Source organism: Solanum verrucosum, unplaced genomic scaffold (assembly GCF_900185275.1).
Source record: "Solanum verrucosum unplaced genomic scaffold, falcon-dt-bn FXZP01000236.1, whole genome shotgun sequence".
In the NCBI taxonomy this organism is placed as follows: domain Eukaryota; kingdom Viridiplantae; phylum Streptophyta; class Magnoliopsida; order Solanales; family Solanaceae; genus Solanum; species Solanum verrucosum.
In genome coordinates this window covers 175524-195022 of record NW_026020806.1, presented here as the reverse complement: position 1 = coordinate 195022, position 19499 = coordinate 175524, and the positions used below count along the sequence as shown (strand labels likewise).

At 32.5% G+C, this 19499-nt stretch overlaps 2 protein-coding genes and 1 pseudogene across 2 annotated transcripts; all 3 read left to right on the top strand.

The window, feature by feature from the left end:
• The first annotated feature begins 9804 nt into the window (after window positions 1–9804).
• Window positions 9805–11804, top strand: LOC125813161 (loganic acid O-methyltransferase-like). Its single transcript, XM_049492649.1, has 3 exons — window positions 9805–9865; window positions 10590–11215; window positions 11466–11804. Exons 1-3 carry the CDS (start codon window positions 9805–9807, stop codon window positions 11802–11804), a joined length of 1026 nt encoding a protein of 341 aa, XP_049348606.1.
• Window positions 11805–14580: 2776 nt separating this feature from the next.
• On the top strand, window positions 14581–16383 carry LOC125813160 (loganic acid O-methyltransferase-like; annotated as a pseudogene).
• Window positions 16384–17498: 1115 nt separating this feature from the next.
• LOC125813185 (probable calcium-binding protein CML25) lies at window positions 17499–18044 on the top strand. The gene has a single exon (XM_049492670.1). It carries the CDS (start codon window positions 17499–17501, stop codon window positions 17973–17975), a length of 477 nt encoding a protein of 158 aa, XP_049348627.1. The 3' UTR covers window positions 17976–18044.
• The last annotated feature ends 1455 nt before the right edge of the window (window positions 18045–19499 follow it).

Sequence of the window (19499 nt, the reverse complement as noted above, 5' to 3'; positions counted from 1 at the left end):
AAATTCAATAAAATCAACTTTACAAAACTTCTCAAATGAACAACTTAGAATAAAAGTAATATATTCAACTCGCCATAAAATAGGCAACTTAAGTTTTTAAAACATTTAATAAAATAAATGAATAATATAGACTTCTCAACAATACTGACTATCTATGAAGCCTCTAACTGACAATGATGGAAGTCGGGACAAGACCCACGACCTCTTAACAAATGAAAGTAAATGAAATCTTCCAGAAACAAAGAGGCTCACCATAGCTAACTCAAACTCCCAGATGTATCAACGAAGCTCCTGTTGATGATCCTGAATACCTGTGTCTGCATCATGAGAAGATGCAGGCCAAATGGCTCAGTACGTGGAATGTACGAGCATGTAAGGGGAATTCTAAAACATAACATAAGCTTGAAACTTGAATAAAAGGAAACATATTTACCTCTTTTCAAACTTACTCAACTCAAGGAATACTCAAGGATACTCAAAACTACTCAACTTACTCAACGATAAGATACTCAACTCAGAGATTAGATACTCAACTCAAATATATGAAATTCGACTCTGGGTACTCAACTCAACATGACTGAACTCATTTCAATATAAAGCAATTTAAAACAAGTGCAATATAAAGAAACAAACTGTTTAAAAACATGCTGTCAACTCTGTGTGTATGCAAGGATACAACATAACTCTGAAATGTATGTAAAAATACAATAAACTGATGTAAAAATACAATAACTTATGTGGGAGTTTCTCTAACCGACAACCATCACATAAGAGCTATTGTGATGATACATCGATCTTCCTCACGCTGCCAGCGCATCCTATACTCGGCCAAAGGTATAGGACCTGAACTACTAAGTGGATCCACTAGTCTATTGTGAAAAGGATTCATCTAAAAAGTATGACCCTTTTCTACTCATGGTGGCTACATGGTTTATGGGGGCTGTGAGTTGTCTGAACTCTCCCCCATATCGGTGCTCAATACTACTCCCAAAAATATACTAGCTCTTATGTTTTAAAAACATACTTCTTTCTGCTGATTTGAGATAATTGCTCAAAAACTTAGCACAAAGGTTATCTTGAAAATCTCAGTTTCCTCTCTTGCTTCATTTAGAAAGCGATTACTCTTTCCTGAAAACTAGCCCGAAAGCTCTTTGGAAATCTCAGTTTCCGTTTTTATTTAAATGTGAAAACATTTATAAACTCTTTGGGTATACTTAGTCCCCATATGTTTCTTTGAAGAAAAGAACTTCAAAATTTACTCTTTACTGAACTCAAAGCTTAAGTCTTAAAACAAGTTTAAACATTTGTAAAAGACTTCTTAAGATATGGTTCATGCCGAATTATGGACATGAACGACTCAATGCAAGGTTTTCAATAACCATAGATAGAACTCAATACTCAAGACTTAGAACTTGAAGATACTACTCCTCTCAAAGGTACTCAATTGATGGAGTTCATGCGGAAGTTATGGGCATGAACGACTCGACTCGAAGGTCTACATAACTACATGGAACTCATGTATACAACTCTTCTCATTCTCTTACTTACTTCCTCAAAAAAACTTAGTCCAATTCAATAATTGATCTCAAAGGATTCACAATTTAACTCAAAGGCTTTCTTGAACTCTGATTTTAACTCTCTCTTGAATGTGAATTATGAATTCAAGAGTTATGGTTCATGCTATGAAAGATCTCATGATGACAAAGTAGACACATGAGTACATTCTCCTCATCCTCACACTCACTTGCTCGAGTCTTGAAACAAGTTACTAGAAGTTGTAGAAGACTGCACAAAATTACTCAAAGGGACTTTCTTAGAATGTTCGAAAGAATTCTCAAAACTTAACTCTTAACTCTACCTTGAATTTGAATTATGAATTCAAGGTAATGATCATGTTAGGAATGATTTTAGGTGTTTAGAAGTAGTTTAGATTAGCTAGAATCGAAAAGGAGTGAAGGTGCACTTTAAACGAACTCAAATGGGGTAACTAACGACAAACTGGAGGGGGCAGGCGACCCTGGCACTATGGGTGGCGCGGGGCGCCAACCCCTAAACTTCAGAGGAGGGTTTGGGGCACTTTGGCTGGTGCATCGCGCCAAGCCCTAACCCAGAAAATCGATGAATTTTCCTTGCTCGTTTTCTCACCCTAACTCGCCTAGAATCAAACGGTTTCTCCCCCAATCACTTGGAATCAATTACTTAACATAATTACATTCTAATATACTCAATACAACCCTCAAAACACTCCCTTCCATCTCAAGAAATCATCAAAACCCCAACACAACAAGATTTAGAACGAACTTCAAGAACACCTATCAAGAACTCATCAAAAACTCAAATCTTTCAACTTGAAGAATGAAATTTGCGCTGAAAATAACATGTTTGGCGTGTGGGTGAACAAACCCAACACTATGGAAGCTTACATACCTCTTAGGGATCAAACCTATGGCGAAAATCCGCAACAACACGCAAGAATCTAGACAAACACTTGATCCTCTCCTCTTTTCTCTTATTTTCTCTTCTTGAACTCTCAACTAAAACCCTAGGCGTAAACTAGGATTATAAAACTGAACCTAATAGGATTAGACCCTTAAAACCTTACTAAAAACTAATTAAATCTGATTGGGTAAGGAAAAGACCAAAATACCCCTCTAAAATCCGGTTAACTTTCCTTAACTAGACAACCTAACTTCAAAAGGCCATATCTCACTCATCCGACCTCGAAACTGAGCAAACTTGGTGGCGTTGGAAAAATAATTCAAAGGTCTTTCCTACGGTATCTGGTATAACACCTAAATCATCTTGAGCTAGGAGTTATGGTTGTTTGAAGTCGACCCAAAACTCATACTTAAGCATAACTTGCAAAATTTCAGATTTTGCTATTTCCAATTTAGTTCTTTTTCGAACTCAAGGTGCTACATCTAGTGAACTTAACACTTAAGAAATATTTATTCATCGGTAAAATCCTACTCACAACAAAGGATGGTTCAAGTCTTAGCTCAAAAATTTTCTAGGGTGTTACATTTACAAACATAATTTGTATTTAAATTGTAATATTTCAAACTTTAAACAAATTTTGAGTTTAGATTCTTGTTTTTTAATACTCTATTTTATTTTTATTTTTAAATTAATTTTTATTTGTACCAAGGGCCGCCCTATCCATATTTCTCAAGCCCCACAAATCGACAGACTTATTTAGGCTGGACAAAAAACCCTTTTCTTAAATGGGCTTCAAAAATCGTAGCCCAACCCTATCAAATCACGGGTTAGGCCAGGTCGGCCCAATGGGGCTAGCCCATATTGACGGCTCTAACTATAATTTAGTTTGTTATGGAGCCTTAGATTTGTATATCTTGATTTTTTTGTTTTAAATTTATACAAATATTTTTTTTTTAATAAATGGATACATGGGCGCTAAATACAATAACCATTTTATTTACAGAATCCCATGATTCACGCTAATCATTTTTAATAAATATTTTGCATGCCCAAAAGGAGTTCTACTGTGATACTAACACAAATATTTATAAAAATTAGTTACTATACACAAGTATAGGCCTATGTATATTTGTATAAATATATAAATAACTATTTGTATGTAGCTATCTGCTGGCATATAGCATGACAATAGATTGAAGTACTAAAGCCGAGACTAGACATTCGATGCATTTAAACCAATAAAATATAAATTAAACACTGACGGCTGCAGTAAAGGCAGGAGGTGGAGGCATTTTGAGGAACGAGAGAGGCCACTTGGAAATAAAATTGTTACCGTATTTAGAAATAAAAAATTATGTATATGAATATATGACTTAAATATACAAATATATAAATACACCTCAATATAATTATGTATATATGGAATTTGTTCACAATTTTGTATGTGCATAAATAATAACTAATAATATACAAATTGCTATATACATTTAGAGTTTATACAAATACTTGTGATTCTTCAGATCTAATGAACCACATCTTGTTTTCTCCTTCAACTATTTTGATGCCGCTTGATTCAACCTCTTCTCTTCAATTGCTCTATATTTTGCAATTGACCCTGCAGTTACTCCGAAATCTTGTGTTAGATCCAAAGAGAAAGATGGTGGATCGTCAATTTTTTTTCATGAAATAGTATACCTCTAATAATCCTCTTTGATGGACTTTGATCATCCTTTTTTTATTTATTGAAATAACTGAAAAGATGAAGATTCAAGATGTACTTTTTTAAAAGATTAGGAAACAAAAACCATATACAAACGGAAAAACCAAAAAAAAATATAAAAAAATAAGTTGAAACACATTTGGACAGTTATCTTGAATTGTGATGCTATGATTAGGAAGGAGAAAATCTAATAAATTCAAAATTGATATGGATAAGAGATTTTAGGAGAAATTAGAGAGTGGAGAGATAAAATCAAATTTGTATTAAAATGTATACAAATTCACTGAGTATTTTTTTTTCCGAACAAATCATACTTGGGTCCCGCAATTAATAGCAAGTTTTATTAAACTATACCCGTGAATCGTAATTTTGTGAAATTGTAGCTTCATTAACTAATATACTAGTACTACTAATATTGGTCATTACACGTAATTTTCCCTAAAAAGTGACCTAAATAATTTAGTGAATACATAATATATCTTTTTATGTAGCGGATGATATTTATAAAGTTGAAGTGTTTATAAACACGTGCATAAAAACGAAAGGGCAAAGTATGAGTGATTGGTAATATGTCTAAGGATGATTTCAATGAAACGATAATTGGAATTTGTGTGGACCAAATTTGTAGAATAAATTATTGGAGATATTATTGTCCTTTCTATTACAAAAAAAAAAAAAACTGTTTGCATTTGTCATATACTGTAACATGACTTGGACTTTACAGTTATCTTTATATATTTCTTTTGTATCTAGAGTATATTTGAAACAAATCAATAAAAAAGATTTCGTTCGGTTCGTTTGGTTCACATGTTAGTTATATGCATAGGCGGACTCATCCTTCTAGGTGAGGATGCACGTGCATCCATTAACTTAAAAAAAAATCATGTATATATATGTATATTTATCTTGAGAAATTGATAGAAATTATGATATAATTAACAGTGCACCCATAAAAAGCATAGGAGTGTCATTGTGCTGCTAGTACAATGTAACACCCCAGAAATTTTTTGAGCTAAGACTTGAACCATCCTTCGTTGTGAGTAGGATTTTACTGAGGAATTAAAATTTCTTAAGTGTTAAGTTCACTAGATGTAGCACCTTGAGTTCAAAAAAGAACTAAATTGGAAATAGCAAAATCTGAAATTTTGCAAGTTATGCTTAAGTATGAGTTTTGGGTCGACTTCAAACGACCATAACTCCTAGCTCAGGATGAGTTAGGTGTTCTACCAGATACCATAGGAAAGAACTTTGAATTATCTTTCCAACGCCGCCGAGTTTGCTAAGTTTAGAGGTCGGATGAGTGAGATATGGCCTTTTGAAGTTAGGCTGTCCAGTTAAGGAAAGTTAACCGGATTTTAGAGGGGTATTTTGGTCTTTTCCTTACCCAATCAGATTTAATTCGTTTTAGTAATATTTTAGGGGTCTAATCTGACTAGGTTCAGTTTTATTATTGTAGTTTACGCCTAGGGTTTTAGTTGAGAGTTCAAAAAGAGAAAAGAAGAAGAGAGAAGAGGAGAAAAGAGGAGAGGATCAAGCGTTCATCGAGATTCGTGTGTGTTGTAGCGGATTTTCGCCATGACTTTGATCCCTAAGAGGTATGTAAGCTTCCATAGTGTTGGTTTAGTTCACCACACGCCAATCATGTTATTTTTAGCGAAATTTCATTCTTGAAGTTGAAAGATTAGAGTTCTTGATAGGTGTTCTTGAATTTCATTCTAAATTTTGTTGTGTTGGGGTTTTGATGATTTCTTGAGATGAAATTTAGTAATTTGAGTATTGTTTTGAGTATATTAGAGTGTACTTATGTTAAGTAATTGAATCCAAGTGATTGGGGAAGGAACCAATAGATTCTAGGCGAGTTATGGTGAGAAAACGAGCAAGGAAAATTCGTTGAATTTTCTGGGTTAGGGCCTGGCACGATGCACCAGCCAGAGCGCCCCAAACCCTCCTCTGAAGTTTAGGGGCTGGCACCCCGCGCCACCCATAGCACTAGGGTCTTTTGCCCCATCCAGTTTATCGTCGGTTGCCCCGTTTGAGTTCGTTTAAAGTGCACCTTCACTCCTTTTCGATTCTAACTACTCTAAGCTACTTCTAAACACCTAAAATCATTCCTAACATGATCACAACCTTGAATTCATAATTCAAATTCAAGGTAGAGTTAAGAGTTAAGTTTTGAGAATTCTTTCGAACATTCTAAGAAAGTCCCTTTGAGCCCTTTTGTGGAGTCTTCTTCAACTTCTAGTAACTTGTTTCAAGACTCGAGCAAGTGAGTATGAGAATGATGAGAATCTATTCATGAGTCTACTTTGTCATCACGAGATCCTTCATATCATGAAACATAACTCTTGAATTCATAATTCACATTCAAGAGAGAGTTAAGAGTAAGTTCAAGAAAGCCTTTGAGTTCAATTGTGAATCCTTTGAGATCAACTATCAATTTGAACTAAGCTTGAGTAAGTAAGTAAGAGAATGAGAAGAGTCACATACATGAGTTCCATGTAGTTGTGTAGACCTTCGAGTCGAGTCGTTTATGCCCATAAATTCCGTATGAACCCCATAAATTGAGTATCATTGAGAGAAGTAGTATCTTCAAGTTTCAAGTCTCGAGTATTGAGTTCCTAATCCCCTTTGAGCTTATATTTATAATCATGGGACTATTACTTGTTACCCATGAAGTCTTTGAGTTGAATTGTTCATGCCCATAATTCCGCATGAACCCTATGAGTCGAGCAGTCATGAGATGAGAAGTATCATTGAGTCCTTGAGTTGAGTAGTTTATGCTCATAATTCCGCATGAACCCTCTAAGTTGAGAATTCTTTAAATGAGTAGATCATTGAAGTTCTTGAGTTTCAAGTATTGAGTTCTATCAATGGTTATTGAAAACCTTGCATTGAGTCGTTCAAGTCCATAATTCGGCGTGAACTATATTTTAAAAACTCTTTTACAAATGTTTAAACTTTGTTTTAAGACTTAAGCTTAGAAGTTGAGTAAAGAATAAGAGTAAAGTTCATTTTATTTAAAATTATATATGAGAACTAAGTATTCCCAAGAGTAAATGTTTTCACATTTAAGATGAGAGGATACTGAGATTTCCAAAAGAGTTTTGAGCAAGAAAGGGAATATTGATTCCAAAAGAGCTTTTAAGCTAAGTTTTGAGTAATTATCTCAAACCAAAGAAAGAAGTTGTTTTAAAATATATGAGCTAAGTATATTTTTGGGAGTAGTATTGAGCCCCGATATGGGGATGCGAGTTCATATTAACTCAAGTCTCCATAAACCATGTAGCCATCGTGGGTATTAATGGGTCATACTTTTTAGATGATGACATAAGTTAAGCTAGTGGATCCACTAAGTTAAGCGTTCTATATGACGGCAAAGTATAGGACAGTTCTGGCAGCGTGGGTAAGACGTTGTATCACCACTTAGGCTTATAGTGGTGGTTGTCGGTTAAAGAAACTCCCACAAAAACTATATTATTTTATTATATAAGTAAAATTGAGTTTGTTATTGCATTTTCTTTAACGAACTAAGTTGTTTTTATTGTTTTATAAAGCTTTTCATTATATTGCATGTGTATTGTTGTTTTATATTGAGTTGAGTATCCAGAGTTGAGTACCCAAAGTCAAGTATTATATCTTTGAGTTGAGTATCAAATCTTTGACTTGAGTATCTTATCCTTGAGTTGAGTATCTTATTCTTGAGTTGAGTTGAGTGAGTTTGAAAAGAGGTAAGTATGTTTCCTTTTTTATCAAGTTTCAAGCTTTTGTTTATGCTTTAGAATTTCTCTTACATGCTAGTACATTCCACGTACTAAGCCATTTGGCCTGCATCTTCTCATGATGCAGACACATGTATTCAGGATCATCAATAGTACATTCGTTGATACATCCGGGAGCTTGAGTTAGCTATGGTGAGCCTCCTTGTTTTCGGAGGATTTCATTTACTTTTCAATTTAGTCAGGATGTCGTGGGTCTTGTCCCGACTTCCATCTTTATCAGTTAGGGGCTTCATAGATAGTCAGTATAGTTGATAAGTCTGTATTTTTCATGTATTTTATTAAATGTTTTAAAGACTTAAGTTGCCTATTTTATGGCGAGTTGAATAATTTATTTTTATTCAGTTTTCTTTTGAGTTAAAGCTTATGTGTTTAAGTTTCATGAATTTTATTCAATTTTTAAGCTTTTGCATGCTTGAGTTAGTCTTCCGCTTGTAGTCAGCCAGGATGAGGGTTCGCTTGGGGACCAGCAATGGTCTTCAAGTGTCGGCCACGTCCAGGGTGTAGGCTCGGGTTGTGACATACAAGCTAGATGATCCACTTCCGAGACTTGGGTTCAAATCAAGCTAGAGTGTTTATTTCACTATTTTTATTTTAAGTTTATCTTAGAACTCATAATTAAGTTAAGGTAATATTGATGCACCCAAAGTCTTCAAATCATGAGTTCGCCTCTGGTTATATGAACTTTCGTTTATATCATGAATATATATTAAACAAGTTGATGACTTGGATTTCGTTGGTTCATTTGGTTCACATGTTAGTTATATGAATTATGATGCAAGTTGTTTATAAGTGAATAATAGTTATAAATAAATTTATGAAAAGATTAAAAGTCGTAAGTTAGGATTTTTTATATGTAATGTATTTTTTATCTTAAAAGTTGATTACTTCTGATTTTATATTGGAAGTATTTTTCGTTTTCATGACTTCAACCAACAAATTGTTTTCATAATATAATAATCTCAATTTTATACCACTAAATAGACATCAGATAAATTCATACATTTGAATAATTCAAGTCTATTTTAAAGTGAAAAATGCTTAATTTGCTCTTTAATTATTATTTATAAGAAATAATAATCAATACGAAAAGATCCCACGAGATTTTGTTGTCTCAATTATTCAAGTCGTGTCATCAACTTATTTATTATCATATATTGCATATTTATGATAATATTCAGATTAATTATCATAAACAATTTATAATAGTAGTATACGTTAGTAATATATATACTTAATTGGTATCTATATACTAGATACAAAATAGTACGTATACAATATACATATACTTCCTCTGTTCCAATTTATGTAGCTTAATTGAAATACAAGATCCAAATATCTAAACATTGATTGTGAATTTGAATTTTAAGTTTTGAAATAAAATTTAGATATTTAAAAACAGTGTAAAAGTACTATAAATCACAATAATTGTCAAGTAAAAACAATATTTTTTTCATAAGTAAACTTGTTAAAAATAATATAAATATTAAACTATCAAAATAAGCATGAACTCTATGATATTCTATCGGTAAATGATATATACCATGTGTGTCTCATATTATACCGCAATAATATATTTTAATTGTTATTGTTTTGGTATCTAAGATCTAGAATAAGTTTTTCTTTTTTTTCACTCGGTTCCTGGAGCCCACATTGGAGCCCCGACTAAATTTTAGTATTACACAGTGTAGGGCCCATTTGAGGGTGATGCTCCCAACATGACTTTTTTCATATTCAGGATTCGAACCCGAGACTTCTGGTTAAGGGTGAAGCAACCCCACCACTACATCTAGAAAGGGTGGAGTTAAAGAGTGCAAAATCCATATATATAAGAACACATTATGAGTGAAGAGAACACATTGAACCAAAATGACAACATCTTTTCCCATGAATGCTGGTGATGATCCTTACAGCTACTCCAAAAACTCCATAAACTCAAGAAAACAATAGAGAACAATTTTTTTTTTAGAAATAATAACAAAAACACGAATCAAAACAGATTTTGTGAAATTTTAAGACTAATTTTCATTTTTTTAAATATGGGTGAGTTTTTTTTAACTCCATAAATGATATTAGAATTTTGGTTTTTGCTGTAAAAAAAAATTAAAATTAATGATGTGGACGAAATTTGAGAAGTGTTAAAAGTTGTTTGGGGGTCTTGTTGGAGTAAAATATGGTTTTGCAAAACCAAAGTTTAAATATAATGACATGAATGAACATTTTCTCAAACGACAATGACATAGATAAGTCAATTTTTTAACGGATGACATAAATGCGTCTTTTCTCAAAGTTCAATAGCATATTTGAGCCTTTTCCCAACTCTAAATTAAGAATTCATCAAGCACCATGATGGGTAATGCAACATTTTGCCTATGGCAGTCCACAAGGGGGTGGCATGGTCTGGATTGGATGACGCATGCATGATGGACTTTGTTAAGAAAAAAACGGTGCCCTTGCTATTACTAGTTGTAGTTTTTGATATAATGGTAAGCGTTTGATCCTAAATGCACACCATACATCAATATATTGTTTGTACAGTAACTAAATTTATCCACGGTGACAATAAAATGCAATATATTATATATGTCATATTAAATTTACTGTACAAACTTTACCACCAATAATAGTAAAATAAGTAAATTTTATCTGTTATTGAATGCAGAAAGAAGTGTTAGATAGTGCAAAGGAGATGGTGAGAGATGCAATTATTCGAAAGCTTGACATTAAAATCATGTTATCTTCTTCAAACACATTTCGTATTACAGAGTTGGGATGTTCAATTGGACCAAACACTTTTAGTGCAATGCAACATGTTGTAGAAGCTTTAAAGGAAAAATACAAAAATAATATTCCTGAATTCCAAATATTCTTCAATGATCATGTCACCAATGATTTCAACACCCTCTTTCGATCACTACCTATTGATCGATCCTACTATGCATTTGGAGTTCCAGGATCTTTTCATGGTAGATTATTTCCATCGCGATCAATACATTTTGCTCATTGTTCTACTTCTATACATTGGTTATCTAAGACTCCAAAAGAGTTATTAGATGAGAAATCTCCATCATGGAACAAGGGTTGGATTCATTATATAGGTGCTTCAAATATTGAAGTAATGAATGCTTATGTTGCTCAATTTGAAAAGGACATGGAAATGTTCTTCAATGCAAGAGCTGAGGAAATTGTTCCTGGTGGAATGATGCTTCTAATTTCACCACAATTAAGTGAACGTCTCTTGAAATTTTTTGGTTCTAGTCTTATGGCTTTGGTGAACGAGGTAGGTAGTTAAATTACTTGGTACTTCATCCATTTCAATTTGTTTGTCTGGTTAACCTTTTAATTTCAACTTTCTTTTTTGATACAGTCAGCGTTTTTTTAGTTTAAGACCATAAGTTTCAAAGTCTTCTTTACTTTTTTAAACTTCGTATCAAATAACAATCAGACAAACAAATTGAAACAGAAGAACTAGTTAGATATAGCCATACATTTACAATAATTGAGGTTTCTTTCTTCTCTTTTTTCCACAGGGTAAGTTAGATGAGTCTTTAGTTAACTCATTCAATGTGCCAGTGTATTTTCCCTCTATTGAAGACATGACTAAAGTGGTGGAGAAAAATGATTGTTTTAGCATAGAGAGAATAGAGTTAACACATCCCAAATCAGAGCTTGTGGATGAGGCTGATGCAAAGACTTTAATGATAAACCTAAGGGCTGTTTACGAAGGACTTTTCATCAATCATTTTGGGAGAGAAATAGCAAAAGAAGCTTTTACAAGGACTATTCTCAAAAGCGATGAGATTTCAGCATGGATGAAAATAAATTACAAGAAAGCATGTCAATTATTTATCACTTTAAAGCGTAAATGAATTTCTATGGAGGAATGTACTATATATATTATATAACTCGATTCTATCGAGTGATGTGATATATCTAATGTACACTTGTAGGCTTGTAATTTTTTATCCTTCCTTCTACTCTATTTCAGCATTAAATGTTATGTTTGGGATTAATCTGTCATTTCGATTTTCATTCAATTTTAGTATGTTTAGTTTGAAAAAAATGAAAATCATTAAAGTGTCGTATTTTTAGGATTTAAATTTTTTTGGTATTTTTACTCTCTTTAAAAAAAAGTAAAATAAAAAAGAGAGCCAATAATCTTTTGCCACTTGGAGTGAAGATTTCATCTTATCCATGTCTAACAAACTTTATAAGCTTAAGTCATCCACAACCACTCAAAGTTGTCCGGATATTTCACTTAAACATCTCTACTAGAGTCTGTACCTATTGAACACTTATATTATTCAAAACTAGTACCTATTAAACATTTTTTGTTGATGTGGCATGGGAAGTGCAGTACACATACATTCAGAGCGTGAGAGACCATTTTTTACTTTTTTTTATATCTCTTTCTTCTTCTTTCTTCCTTAATTAAACCTGACGTAACTACTTTCACCACCATCTCCACCGATATTGCTGCCACCATCCATCCTTCTCTTTCTCTCTTATTGTCAACCACCTCATTCTCTCCTTCACCACTACCATATTCATCTGGAAAGCACCCCTACCATTTTCAAGAATTAAAAATTTCAACCTGAAATTGAGTTTCCTCCGGTACCAAGCACACAAACGAGATAAAAAGAAGCAAATGGAAGTGAGTTCAGCTAATGTAATTTTGAAATTCCTTTTTCATAAATAAGTATTTTTTTCTTCTGAAAACAACTTAATTCCTTCATTAACGGTTTAATTTCTTTCCGTAAAAAAGACGAGCAAAGGGATGAAAATGAAGAAATTGAAGAAGTGTTGATTTCAAACAAACAATTTCAGAAATTCTTTTGTAGAGTTGAAAAAATTCTTCACTGAAACATATCAATTTCACCATTAATGGTTTCTTTGAAACTTCTTTAGAAACTGAGAAGATTAAAAAAGGGATAAAAATGAAGAAATAGAACAAGGATATGTAGTTTGTTATTTCAATTTTTTTTTCTTTAAAATCAAATATGGAAAAGGAAAAGTTGAACGAAGAGACCTGATGGTGGCTCAAAGGTCCATGGGTGGACAAAGACTTCTTTTCCTTTTTTTAAAATTTTTTTTTATAATTTTTAATAAATATTTTGGCTCAAAATGCCATATGTACGTTATTCATTCGTCAAATTGTCACATCAGCGCGAGTGTATTACACATCTCTTATACTTGTAGTTATTTGTTAAAAAAATATTCAAATGGTTCAAATTCGAGCTGGTGTAGGTGTTCAATAGGTATAAGGTTAGATTGAGGTGTCTAAGCAGGAGCGGCTCAACGTAATTGGGGGCCTAAAGCGAAATTTCAATTTGAGGCCTAAAATATAAACAAACTTCGTATACGTATTTATTCAAAATTTATTTTTCTTACACTATTTAGATCAAAATTATTAGTATTTAATATTGTTTTTTCAGTTATTAGTTTTTGGTAAGATTTTATGAGCTCAACATTGAAAAACATCCTTTTAGTGAGGCAATTATCATATGAATTGTTAACCTAATTCTATAAGTAATAAGTTGACAAATATTAAATAAAGATAAGAGTAGAATCATAGAATCTCAAGAAGTTGATGACTTGCTATACTCCATGTTAATAAGCTTGTTGTAATGTTTGAAACTAAAATTTAAAAACAAATAAAAAAGAATTTGTAATTCACTTTGTTCAACACTTTTCACTATTAATTTTTATTTTTAACAAAATACAAAAGATGTTAAAGTGGGTGAAATAATATATCTTTTAAAATATTATACTTTTTATCATAAATAATCAATTTTTTTTATAAAAATTTAACACAATTTATTCTTGATAAAAAATTTGGGGCCTAAGGCATAAGCCTTATTTTACAAAGCATAGAACCGCCTTTGTGTCTAAGTGAAATATGCGGACAATTTTAAGTGGCTGTGGATGACTTAAGCCTAATATAATGGTCCATAAAATGTAATGCAATGCACATATAATTTGTTGATTACTAATGGAAGGCATTTTTGTCTATAAATACTTACACATTTGAAATAAACTGATGAATCGGATTTGTTGGTTCATCTAGTTCACATATTAGTTATACATATGAACTATAATACAAGAGACTTTGTTGTTTCAATTATAAGAGTCGTCATCAAATTATTTATTTTTCATATATTGCATATTTATCTAATAAAATTAGGATGATTTATTTGAATAACCTTTATCCCTTTGCAAAAAACACCAACATAAAATTTAGTATCTTTTATTAATAATTTATAATATTGTATGTAAACAATATATAAAAATTTTGGATCCTTCGATTTTTCGGGCCTAAAACAATTGCTTTAATGGTTTCCCCTTTAAGTCGCCTCTGTAAAAGAGGATCTTATTGGAACTCGTGCATTGAGTACCTGCTGGAATATACATGGTCAAATAATAACATAGATAAATAAGGAGGCTAAAGAAACAAAACAATATATGTAGTGATAAAATTAATTATACTAGAGTAGAAGTAACAAATTTATCAGAATTCAGTATCTTCGATTCAAATTATGTAATTATCTTACAAAATTTAGTTACAATGTACAAATTAATTTAAAATTCGTAAATTTCAAAATCTGAATCCGTCTAAGGTGAAGAAGAAGAAGAATATTAGACAAAATGACAACATCTTTCCCCATGAATGATGGTAATAGTGCTTATAGCTACTTCAATAACTCCCAACGGCAGGTATTTATTTAATTTCTTCAATTTAAATTTTAAAAAAAACATTTATTAACAAAATTTATTAATGTTATGATTATATATATGTAGAAAGAACTTCTAGATGCTTCAAAGGATATGGCGAGAGATGCAATTATTGGAAAACTTGATGTTGAAGTCATGTTATCTTCTTCACACACATTTCGTATTATAGAGTTGGGATGTTCAATTGGACCAAACACTTTCCATGCTATGCAACATGTTGTAGACGTTGTAAAGGAAAAATACCACAATATTATTCTTGAATTTCAAGTATTTTTTAGTGATCATGTAGAAAACGATTTCAACACTCTTTTTCGATCACTATCTATTGATCGATCCTACTATGCATCTGGAGTTTCAGGATCTTTTCATGGTAGATTATTTCCAACGCAATCGATACATTTTGCACATTCTTCTTGTGCTATACATTGGTTATCTAAGATTCCAAAAGAATTGTTAGATGAGAAATCTCCAACATGGAATAAGGGATTGATTCACTATGGTACATCAAATAGTGAAGTAGTGAAAGCTTATGTTGCTCAATTTTGAAAAGGACATGGTAATATTCTTTAATGCAAGAGCTGAGGAGATTGTCCCTGGAGGAATGATGGTGTTTATTTCACCATTTTTAAGTTATATACGTCTTGTGGAATTTTTCGGTTCCAGTCTTATGGATTTGGTAAATGAGGTAAGTAATATCTATATTTTACTTGAGTTGAGAGTTTTTCTGATTCCCGTCTTATTAATTTGATAAATGAGGTAAGTAGTATTCATATTTTACTTGAGTTGAGAGTTTTTTCAGTTTCAGTCTTATTAATTTGGTAAATGAGGTAAGTAATATTTCCTTTGTCCCAATTTATATGACTTAGTTTCTTTTTTACTCAGTACCAAAAAGAATGACACATTTCTATACTAACTAACAATTTAACTTTAAAATATTCATTTTACCCTTGATGAAATGATTCATAACCACACAAATTTCTATCATCTATTTTAAACCACAAATTTTAAAAATCTTCTTTTCATTCTTAAAACACCATGCCGAGTCAAAGTACCTCTCACATAAAATGGGAGTATCTATATTTTACTTGAATTAAGAGTTTTTTCGATTCCAGTCTTATGAATTTGGTAAATGAGGTAAGTAATATCTATATTTTACTTGAGTCGAGAGTTTTTTCGTTCCAGTCTTATGAATTTGATAGATGAGGTAAGTAATATCTATATTTTACTTGAGTCGAAAGTTTTTTCAGTTCCAGTCTTATAAATTTGGTAACTAAGATATGTAATATCTATATTTTACTTGAATCGAGAGTTTATCTATAAGGGTAAGGCTGCATGCACATCACATTTGTAATTGAAGTTTCTTTCTTTTTGGCATAGGGAAAGTTAGATGAATCTCTTGTAGACTCATTCAATTTGCCAATGTATTTTCCCTCTCCTCAAGACATGGCTAAAGTGGTGGAGAAAAATGGATGTTTTAGCATAGAGAAAATGGAGTTGGCATATCCTAAATCAAAGTTTGTTGATGAGATTGATGCAAAAACTTTTATAATAAACCTAAGAGCTGTTTTAGAAGGACTTCTCATCAATCATTTTGGGAGTAAAATAGCAGAAGAAGTTTGTGCAAGAACTCTTCTTAAAAGTGAAGAGATTTCAACATGGATGAAAGCTAATGGTGGAAAATCATGTCAATTATTTGTCGCTTTGAAACGTAAATAAATTTCTATGGACGATTATATATATTATAGTGAAGATAATACTTTTAGCCTTTGTGATATTCGACTAAGCATATTTGATATTCGATTAAGCAATATGTGTTTGAATTCCGTTAGTCAAAGGTTCAAAAATACATACATTGCTTAAATGAAGATCAAATGTGCTTAGTCTGACTATCACATGAGCTAAAATAGGAATAATGAAGAACTAAACATATTTTTTTTTCATATTATATAATTCAGATCTATAGAGAAATTATATGTCACATCTCATTGGCCAAGTTTTCTGTTTGTGTCTAATGTTTTGGATTTTTTTTCTCCTTTTTTTTTTGGTAATGTTTACTTGATGTGCTCTACCAAGAAATTTCAATTTTTTTAGAGTTAATGTTCTTATTAGACCTTCATCTAATAATAATAATCTTTTACTCTTTTATTTTGTTTATGATCTTTTGTTATACTTTTTAAAAAAGAGAGAAGAGCACTTTAATTATTTGAAATTTATGAAGATAGAAATAAAAAGAAAATTTGAAACGCTTTCAAATTTAGAATCCAATTCCAATATAATTTAATTTTTTTTTATAACCAAACACAAATTTTGAAATAAAGTGAAAAAAATTTCAACACAATATCATACAAAATGCATGTAATCTAACAAATGGGGTTTGGAGAGAAAATGTGTACATATATTTTATCCCTATCTCTACCTTAAAAGTTAGAAAGTTGTTTTTGATAGATTAATCTCGATTCAAGTAAAAACATCATAAAATAATTCGAAAAAACAAAAACAACAAAAATATAAAAGCCAATATAAAATATTGAAGAACACACAACATATGTTACATTTTTTTCCAATGAAGTAGTGTCACATGACACATCTTGATCTTTTATAAATCCGTCCCTATCTCTCACACTTTTATACTGATATATGCGTACATCTCGTCTTCACATGTCCAGAACATGGACGGTAGGTAAGGACGGCATGATTCTCATCGTGCACTCACGCAGCCTCTCTCCGTTTTAAACAAAAATCCAAAATAATTTTTCAAATTAATCTCTTTGTAATCCTCGTAAATCTTCCCTAATTTACTATTTTCCGATAATTAATTCACAATTAGTAAAATGGGATTAATTAAATCACTTTTCAATGGAAAGAAAAAAAATGACCCAACGCCGGCGAATTCCCCGCCGGTGAACTCTCCGGTCATGATAGAAGAGGAGCTACAACAGGTATTCGACATCAACGGCGACGGAAAAATCTCATTTTCGGAACTGGGTTTCATCATGGCCAGTTTAGGAACCGCTATAACGGAGGAAGAATCGATTGAAATGATTAACGAAGTCGATGGGGACGGAGATGGATTCATCGATTTGCGTGAAGTTATGGAGAATTTGAAGGATGCTTTCTCTGTATTTGATGTGGATAAAAATGGATCGATCTCTGCTGAAGAGTTGCAGAAAGTGATGAAGAGTATTGGGGAAGAATGTTCACTGGATAAGTGCCGGAAAATGATCGGCGGCGTTGATTGTGACGGCGACGGGATGATTGATTTTGAGGAATTTAAAGTTATGATGATCGGAAAAAGAAAAAAATTATAGAGATTTGATTTGGTTTTGTTAGAAATTATGTTAGTGGTTTAATGTATCGTTAAGTGTGCGATTCGATATTTTTAAAATTCGATTTTGATAATTGAAAATACTAGCATTTAATTTATGTTTGTGACAATTGATCGACCTATCTAGTGCTCGTAGAAAACTTATCTCAAATCTCATATTCAAATATTATGTTTAACTGTTCATCATAAACCTTTACTTCTTCTTTTTTAATTGAATATCTCGAAGAACAAATGTTTTCTACTCTCATATTTTTTTCCCATCTCCTCCTTCCTTTGTCTTTGTCTATAGTTCATCCTTGACCTTCTTTTTTGAACTCGTTAACACCGAAACATCCGCCATGAAGGCCACTCAGAGTAACCTATTCGAGCTTCGCCCTTTGTATTGTACAGTTTTGGAAAGAGGCTCGCTAGCCTTATTCTTTCCCTGCACCTAAAAGTTGGACTTACTAGTGACTTTAAATTAAATTTTGAGACTAAGCCCTTCCTCTCACCTTTCGGTTCATTGCAAGGAAAGACTATGAATTCAAGCTGAATGTGAAGTATGAACTGCACCATTGGTGTGTGGCTTAGGGGTCGATGAGGTAGGTTGAGAACCGTGAGGTCTTAGCAGAGGATTTCCTCTCATCGGTATCCGGGAAAAGAAATTAGTCGAGGTGCGTGCAAGGTTGCTTAGACAGTATAATTATCAAATAGAAAATGTGTAGTGTTAGCCACCACAACTCGATTTGGATATTAGTTGAAGTCGACCTTATATAATCTTTTGTATCCATTTTTCACTTTGTTTAGGCTGAGTTTCCTTAGGTTTTAATGTCAAGCAAAATGATGTTAATAGCTAACTCCTTAACTCCTTAAAATGTTCAAGCTGAATGTGAAAATGTGAACTACCACAACTCTTAGTTTACTGAAAGCATGTAGTGGTCCTAAGGATGTGAACTAGTGGTGAATGAAGTTGGGAGAACCATGAGATCTCGGGTTCAAATTCCAGCAGAGGTATAAAAGAGTTAGAAGGTGTTCTTTTCTATCTAGCTAAGGCTTGGTGATGGAGTTACCCGGTACCTAGGGGGGTGGGGGAGGAGGTAGCAAGTGGTGGAACTAGTCGAAGTACACGTGCAAGCTAGCCCAGACACCACCATCATAGAAAAAGTTTTCATTTTTATCAATCACATTAACAAAAACTTGTTGAGGTTCACTATAATCTATATAGTCCTTTGTATCCATTCCCCACTGTCCAGTCCAATATTTTAGGAAGTTTCATGATGATTATACTATTTTTTAGCTGATTGTAAGTCTACATACCCCAACTATCATCCTTTATCTAGGATGGGGACAGACGATGCCTTGTGAAGGTCACATAGGTGAAGTCAAAGGCTTGCCTTTCTCTCCAAGAGAAAAAATGGACAGGTCCCGTTGCAAATTCTTTGATTAGTAGATTAACTATGGCTGGTTTGTGTTGTGCGTAGTGCATCTGCATGAGTTGAGTGGTCTGATTTTGGGATATTAGAATATC

Coding starts and splice junctions, on each gene's coding strand:
- LOC125813185 (XM_049492670.1), top strand. CDS start 17,499: ATGGGATTAATTAAATCACTTTTCAATGGAAAGAAAAAAAATGACCCA.
- LOC125813161 (XM_049492649.1), top strand. CDS start 9,805: ATGACAACATCTTTTCCCATGAATGCTGGTGATGATCCTTACAGCTAC. Junction 9,866..10,589: donor CAGCTACTCCAAAAACTCCA/TAAACTCAAGAA, acceptor TTATCTGTTATT/GAATGCAGAAAGAAGTGTTA. Junction 11,216..11,465: donor TTATGGCTTTGGTGAACGAG/GTAGGTAGTTAA, acceptor TTTTTTCCACAG/GGTAAGTTAGATGAGTCTTT.